This window comes from Brachionichthys hirsutus, chromosome 17 (genome assembly GCF_040956055.1).
Source record: "Brachionichthys hirsutus isolate HB-005 chromosome 17, CSIRO-AGI_Bhir_v1, whole genome shotgun sequence".
NCBI classification, from domain to species: Eukaryota; Metazoa; Chordata; class Actinopteri; order Lophiiformes; family Brachionichthyidae; genus Brachionichthys; species Brachionichthys hirsutus.
The window spans coordinates 6,660,684-6,668,760 of NC_090913.1; the positions used below are offsets into that span (position 1 = coordinate 6,660,684).

At 44.0% G+C, this 8,077-nt stretch overlaps 1 protein-coding gene across 2 annotated transcripts; it reads left to right on the forward strand.

The window, feature by feature from the left end:
• Nucleotides 1–240: 240 nt before the first annotated feature.
• Nucleotides 241–5,146, forward strand: znf207b (zinc finger protein 207, b). Of its 2 annotated transcripts, XM_068750751.1 has the most exons (11): nt 241–348; nt 695–821; nt 913–1,051; nt 1,378–1,563; nt 1,747–1,822; nt 1,935–1,996; nt 2,256–2,395; nt 2,683–2,781; nt 3,404–3,655; nt 3,958–4,114; nt 4,327–5,146. In XM_068750751.1, exons 1-11 carry the CDS (start codon nt 308–310, stop codon nt 4,476–4,478), a joined length of 1,431 nt encoding a protein of 476 aa, XP_068606852.1. In that variant the 5' UTR covers nt 241–307; the 3' UTR covers nt 4,479–5,146. The 2 variants fall into 2 exon arrangements, with proteins under 2 accessions (XP_068606852.1, XP_068606853.1); XM_068750752.1 differs by lacking the exon at nt 2,683–2,781.
• The last annotated feature ends 2,931 nt before the right edge of the window (nt 5,147–8,077 follow it).

The window sequence follows — 8,077 nt, forward strand, 5'->3', positions numbered from 1 at the left end:
AGGACGTTGCAATTATCTGTATGTAAAATAAAACACTGCTACTAAGATACTCAAATTAAAGTATTCACCTCCTTCGTCCACGGTATGAATAAGACGCTCATTTAATTTAGCCGTCTGTCCGCAAATCTCGCGGGCGTGCCGATGATATGACGTCGCGTTTCTGTTCACGCGAGAATCTCGCATGCGCTATAACTTCCTCCAGCGAAGCGCCATTTTCGGCGTTGTCACAGAAGCATAGCATGCTTTTATCGGACAGATAATAAGACTATTTCGTGTTTTACGGCATATTTTTCGATACTTCTTAAATATGGGGCGTAAAAAGAAGAAGCAAATGAAGCCATGGTGCTGGTATCCTTCTGACTGCAGCGCAGAAATGGCCGTGGGGAAATGCTGAGGCTTCGCGTTAGCTTGACGAAAGGAAGGCCTGAAAGCATTCCGTGCTTTCATCGATTCGCAAGACGGCGTTGGCTTCTCAATCGATCATTTTCTGATGTCTCGCTCTGAATGCTGAATTATGCTTGATGTATGATATCCAAAGTGGATATTTATAATATGGATATCAACGGTACACGGGTGATCTTCGGGTATTTGTATTTTTTGCCCTTTAAAACCCATTATATAGCTTGGATGTTATGTTATATGTGGTGTATTTAGTTTCTTGTTTTGGAACGCGAACCTTAACGCTTCGCTAAAGGTACTGTAATCGAGACTTTGATGATGAAAAGATCCTCATTCAGCACCAGAAGGCGAAGCATTTCAAATGTCACATTTGCCACAAGAAGCTGTACACTGGCCCTGGTTTGGCTATTCATTGCATGCAGGTAGGTTAAGAAAGCGTCTTCTATCATTATTTAGCTCATTAAATTCTAGTCAATTCATGTTTTGTGGTTGTTTGCTTTCGTTGCTTTTTAGGTACATAAAGAAACTATTGACAGTGTTCCAAATGCGATCCCTGGACGAACAGACATCGAGCTGGAGATCTACGGGATGGAGGGGATTCCGGAGAAGGACATGCAGGAGAGACGGCGGACGTTAGAACAGAAATCACAAGGTTGGTATCGCTCCTTGAGCTCGTCAGGTGGAATAAAAGACAAGCACTTAATTTGTCTACTGAATCTCGAATCTGGTAATTATATTCTGTGTATGAGAGAACGCAAGGTAAAGGAAGTGGTATCCATCTTGGTCAATTATAATTATAACTTCACAGCCCGGGCCCAGTGCCTGATAATCTCTCATAATCCCACATTCTGACTCGTATTACAAAGTTTGAATTGGATCAGATGATGCAACTGAATAAATGAAGGTAGTGCAAAATGTATTTGCATTTTATTTTGAACTCGGCTGCGTTGCGACTAAACATAATCTGTTGATTTTCAGAGAGTCAAAAGAAGAAGTCAAACAACCAGGATGACTCTGATGAGGATGACGACGACGACGATGAAGCAGGGCCGTCGGTGCAGCAAGTTTCTGCGGTCCAGCCCCAGGCTGGCTACGCTGCGCCGATGGCCCAGCTCGGGATGCCTCATGTGGCCGGAGCACCCGGGATGCATCCTGGATATCAAGGCAAGGCTCTGTAGTGGTTTGGGAAATAAACCCTGGATCGGCTGTGTAGTACCAAGAGGTTCAGACACGCCGTCTAAAAGATGTGATAAAGCAGTAAAAAAAACAAAAAAAAACAGAGGCGGTTGGACAATTGGTCTTTTATTGCATGTTGGTTAAATTAACATATCTTCTCCTCCGTTGCAGGAATGCCTCCGATTATGCCCGGCGTTCCCCACATGATGCACGGCATGCCTCCCGCCATGCATGGAATGCCACCGGGGTGAGAGTCCTCCTCCTTTTTCAGAAAGCAGTTTAACATTTTCTGATCTCTGGCGGGTTTTTTCTGTCCTCCTGAGTGTCATTAACTAAGTTGGTCTTACTTCCTGCTGCAGCATGATGCCGATGGGTGGAATGATGCCTCCCATGATGCAAGGGATGCCTGGTTTACCCCCCGGTGAGCTTTAGTTGAATCTGGGTTAGAGGCTAGTTTTCTAAACATCACTAGCGAACATTAACGAGGTAATGGTTTGTTAGCGATGCAGAGGTCATCTTTGCCGACCGTACCGGTGAACATCTGACTCCGCTGATGTTTAGCACGTTTGAAAGTTCAATCCCATTTGGTGAAAACAAAACTTGTTTATTTGGATCTTGTTCCAGAAACGCCATTTAAAATGGTGTGTTTTCAATGTAACGTGGTGTCAACCCTTGTTTAGGGATGCCTCCTCACATGGCCCCAAGGCCAGGAATGCCCCATATGGCCCCAGCCCCCGCAGCAGGGGTGATTCCCAGTCGCCCGGCAGCACCGGCGGCCCAGCCTGCCGTCAACAAACCGCTGTTCCCCAGCGCAGCACAGGTGAGGCGTCCCCGGCAGCACGAACGTGTTATAGAACCGTTTCTGTAAGTTAAATATCTTAATGGGATGCTAACATGGCGGCGGCATTGAGTTCATGTTTCCCACTCTTCTGGGTTCCGATTCCCTCCTGTAGTTGGATGCTCCTCTTCTCCTTCCTCGCCGCCTCGTTTAATCCTCCTTCAGACTAGTCTCATTATCATCTAGTATATCTTTGATCTCTTGACTTGGACCGGCTATTCAGACATGTTGCATTCCAACGCTGTGATCTCCTTTCCGTCACGCTGCAGATGGGCTCTGGTGTTCATAGCAGCGCAGCGGCTGTTTCTTCTCCACCTGCAGACCCTCAGTCTGTCTCCTCCCAGCCTCTCTTTCCTAACGCATCACAAGTATGCTCACAGACGCGGCTCTGACTCGGAGCACGGCGGCTGCATGCTGCCTATTTAGTGCCCGCGCTTGTTTATTGGGGTGCATTTGCTTTGTAAGCCTCCTCGCGCATCACGATAAGTGTGTTGACCGTGCTGTTGGTGTCAGAGGGTAACTATCTCTGGCATGATTAACATGCTCTTTGTCTGTGAGCTTTATTTCAGTGCATGTGCTTTAATTGACACAGACCGGTGCATAGCAGCGGTTTGACCCTGTGAAGCATGGATTCTGTCGGCTTCCTCCTCAGTCTGAATTCTAATTATACTTTCCACAATCTGCATTTCGTCCACTGAGTGACTGGCCGCTTCGGATTCATATTCTTGAACCGCTTTTATGCAGAATTAGCATGTGGACAGCGTCCATGCAAAGTGTTTGATAAAACTTTACTGACGCAACTTAATTCAGAAGTCAAATAGGATAGTTTCCAGTTTTTACGCGGATCTCGTTTCGCTGGACTCTGACTAATCTTTTTTTATTTTTGAAACTTCACTTGTTATAATCCGTATTAATAATTTAATAAAGTCTTGGAAGCTGCACTATATTTTTTCTCTACCAGTCAGTTACTCTCGCTGTGTGTTTGCACAGGCCCATCAGAGCACTTCGGGAGCTGCTGCCGCCAACGCCCACGCCGCGCCTTCTGGCTCCGACCCGCCAAAGGCCACATTTCCAGCCTACACCCAGTCCGCTGTCTCCTCTTCCTCTTCCTCTTCTGCTTCTTCTAACCCTTCTAGCAGCACTGTGGCCAAACCCCCAGCCACAGTGACCAATAAACCTGCCACCCTCACGACCACGAGTGCAACTAGTAAGTTGATCCACCCTGATGAGGATATCTCACTGGTAAGTTGCTTGAGCTTCCTGTTATTTCCTTTTCACAGTAAGTAATTGGCTGATACATATAATAGTACTTGTAATGACGGATAACTTGGCAGTAGCAGTATTTGGGCTGCAATCTAGTACTCATTTTATATATATATATGGAATAAAATATTAATGCAGTATTTGCGTTCTGTCAAATGGATGTAATGTTAGATTATACTCATTAGTGTCTCTCTTGTGGTTAAATTGACCAGCATGCTTTGCTATTATGTGGTGTTGCTTTAGTCTGAGTGCTTGCTGTGTGTGTTGCCCCCCGCCCTCAGGAGGAAATGAAGGCCCAGTTGCCTCGCTACCAGCGCCTCGTACCCAGGCCGGGTCAGGCCCATGCGGCTGCTCCTCCGGTGACGGCTGTGGGCAGTATAATGTCCCCGCAGCAAGGCATGCCACCGCAGCAGCCCGGCATGAGGCACCCCATGCATGGTACGAAGCACTTGTGAGAAAATATACTGACAAAACTCTTCCTTCAAATGGGTCTTTAAGCTGGGCGAGGTGCCGCCACCCGTCGTTGGACTAAGGAAAGCATTTTTTACGCTTGGGTTGAATTGCTTTTTGTTTATTTTAAATGCAAAATTACACAAATGGGAACAAAACGGACCTGAGCCCACACTCTGCTCTTTCTGTGCGCTCTGCAGGCCAGTACGGTGCTCCTCCTCAGGGCATGCCAAGCTACATGCCTGGAGGAATGCCCCCATATGGGCAGGGACCTCCTATGGTGCCCCCTTACCAGGGAGGCCCTCCCATGGGCATAAGGCCACCCGCCATGTCTCCAGCAGGACGCTACTGAAGCAGCAAAGCAGCCACACCGCATTAGGTTTGAGGCTAACACCTTTCTATCATCCTTGTGCTTTTTTGAAAGCTAGCTGCAAGACGAGCGCTATCAGACCACTGGTGGTGAAGACCAACATTATTTGTTAGCGCATGTGGACATTTAATGTAACATTATTGGGAAAACAGCCAGATGTATGATGAGTTCCTGACCGCTATTTGTTGTTATCTGATTACATGTGAGGATATCTTTTCCCCCCCCCCTCCCCCCATAGGTTTCACTCGGGTTAATTGAAGTGAAGTGTGTTAAAATGAATCATAATTCTGTTGAAGCCGCTGGAGTAACATGAACGTACCAACCCCTTACAAAGGCAAGTTTCTCTTGTAAACATTTGTTCTGTTTTGCTTTTTATTTTTTTCCTTTATTTTTTTTTTTCCGTAGATTGATTGGGGCCCTCACAGCATGTTTAGGTGCTGTTGGACTTGCGTCCCCAACCTTGGTTGGTGAGGGTCTCAGTGATGAAGATGATTCCAGCCATGTAGTGTTAAAGTCATGACTCATCAGTCGGTAGCTTCATTCTTATTTCAGGTGTGTTTTTAACGTTTTCTTGGTGAAGAGGGTACCTGTATGCATCCTTTGTAATGTTTTATGGGACTGTTGTAATAAAATTCATCTTGAAATCCTCATCTGGTTTGTCCTGACATGCGTGGGAGGTGAGTCGTGAAGGTTTGTACTGGCTCTGTTTTACAACAAGGTTCCTTTTTTTTCAGGTTTTCAAAAACCACGTTTGTCATCTGTTCATTGTGGAGTCCGTCTTGCGTTCCTTTTTAAATTACGGTCGTATAAGAAACCTTTGACATCAGACACTGACTAAACTTTCAGTGAGCTTCTGGACCACCTGCAGAGGCGCTTGTGATAAATGTAGGATGGAGAACACTTGAACACACCGAAAGGGAAACGAAGCTTCATTCCTCACTCATTAAAATGGTAAAATCATGCATGAACGTAATGTTCGTGTTTCTTTCTTGTAGTCATGTCCCCCTAATGGAGGGGGGGGGGGGCAAAACAACAAAGCCAGCAATACAGAAGCACTGTGTTGAATTACTTTGGTCAGATCAGCTTTTCAGAGGAAAGGTTTTACGCAACAGAAACCTCGGTCCCAACGAGACCCCTCCCCCAGATGCGTTAGCATCTGTAGCGTCACTGTTTGCTGCAGTGCCAGGTAGTATTGTTGGCTGGTTTGTTTTGTTCATCCTTACGATTCTGAGTCTGCTTATATGATCATCTGCAGGGAAAACCTGTTTTGGTCGGTGGCTAGATGGAAGAGATGTAAGGAAAGGTAACTTGATTATCCATGCAGAGATGTAGGACCCAGGCCTCTGGTGCTTACAAGGGATTCAAAAAAAAAAAAGTACCGGAAGTACTTGGACATTTTTAGTGGCACACGTTTTTTCCTCTGCCCATATCACTTACTGCTTTGTGTTTGTTTTTTGTTGTCTGTAGCCCATCCATATCAGCCTAAAAACCCACTCAGCTGGCATGACAGGTCAGTTAAACCCAGTAAGTACCTGATCTTTATTTTAGTGTGGGTCTGTCCTGTACCGCTGGATGCTAGGCCTTGTTTTACATTTTGTATTTTTGTTCGAGTTATGTCTGAGATATTGGCGACTTGTGAAGGCGTTTCGCTGAAGTGTCAGGCGTCGATGGTTTCCTGCCTGGAGCGGTGGGAACGAGTAACGGTAAGTAGCCAGCCTGAAAGCTTTGCTTTTAGGCTGGCTGCGGCTGCCACAAAGAACCACTATTTTTTATATATATATAATTAGTAGGCTAGTACATGTATCATGTACTATCCTCTTAAAGGGATATTCCACTTAAAAGTAGGAAGACTTGCAAGAATGAAATCAAAATGAAAGCGGAAGCTGGGAAATCTTGGACAAACTGGTCTCATTCTGCCCTTCCCACTTGGTGAAAACCAGGTTTTTTCAAACTCCACCTTCTGGATTATTAAAATAGGCCAGATGAAATTCAGGAAATATGTTTTGAATTTCATGGTTTACTGTGAATGGAATCTTCTTTTCATTGTGTTGTACATCTCAAAACCTTGACAAATGAAGCCAAACCACCAGCAGAGATTGGGATGAAGAGACTCTTGAGGTACAAGCTTAGAATTATTCTGATCTGTATTCCTGTCGCTTATAAAAGTCCTATTTTGGATCAAGTGTATTAAATGGATTGGAGCAGTTTTGTAAGGGACGGCTATCCCATAAGCTTAACTTGGCATTTGATAAGTTGTCACATCAGTGCCCGATTCATGTTTTTGTAATCTTGTTTTACGAATAAAGTAATTGCAACATTGTGCTTCCTCTTTTCAATTTTTTTTTTTATTCAGACTTGGAAGTGAAATTGACGGATGAAAGTACGAGCAATGTTTAAAACGGAATACATTAATCCGGTATCCTGCGGCATTTGTCTTGCCAGATCTTAAGAGCGTAATAACATTCATCTTTATTTCATGGATCCTGTCAACAGAATACTTACTTAGATATTCAAACATATTTTGCCAGTTTATTTTTGTTTTGTCGGGCGTATCATGCAAATAAAAAAAGTGAATTGAGTGAAGTTTGGCCCAAAGAACAAGCCACATGTGGCGATTGTCCAGATTATCATTCAGAAGTATGCAGAGAGGATTCTAAGCAATGGTGATTTTTATGATGCAGATGGTGTATCCTCAGGAGAGATGCAACACGTCAAATCTGATCTGGCATCAGTAAATATTCCAGAGCAGGAGGTTTTTTAATTCACAGGGTTCATGGAATATTCGTTATTATGAGATAAGATTTAGTATCTGAAGTTGCACCTTCCAAAGTTACAATTTACATGAGCTACATCCTACAGATTAGTGAAATAATGTTTATGGGGGTCAGACTGTCATGGGACTCGGGAGCAGTACCATAGTAGGGAAAACTAATCTGTCTAGCTACAGCTGTATTTCTTAGAGCTTTACTTCCTTTTGTTGACGTTGGAAGGTGGAGCTTCATAGAGATCCTGTGTTAGAGAAAACCAACCACTTGTCGTCGAGCTTTGGGTGCCGCTGTCGCGGCTGATCATGACTGGTGTCCTCCGGCAGCACTGAAGATGACTGGGATCCAGTACCTGGCTTGTCTGTGGGTTCTGTGTGCCACACACACTGGAGGTAAGTCCTCTGATCTGGGCTGCTCTTTACCACCGCCCCCCCCCCCCCCCTTTATTTCTGTCTGAATAATTAAAACTGTCCATTTCAAATAAGAGTCAGTTCATGATGATTTGGTCTGTAAAAGTATGAATTTATTTGTATTATTATTAAAATATTCAGCTTCAACAGCATCATTCTGTATTATACTCTGATGTGTTACTTTAACGAATGGAATTCTAAATATTGTGATGAACATTTACCTTAAAAAAAAAATATATATATATATAAAACATTTATTTTTCTATAATTTTTTTAATTATTGGACACCACTGAAACTAATGTTATAATTGTGATACAGCCTTTATGATCTATTTTTGACTTTTGGACACTCATCTCTTAAAAAAAAAAAGGCAGACATAAAATAAACATGTTCTTCTACACATTG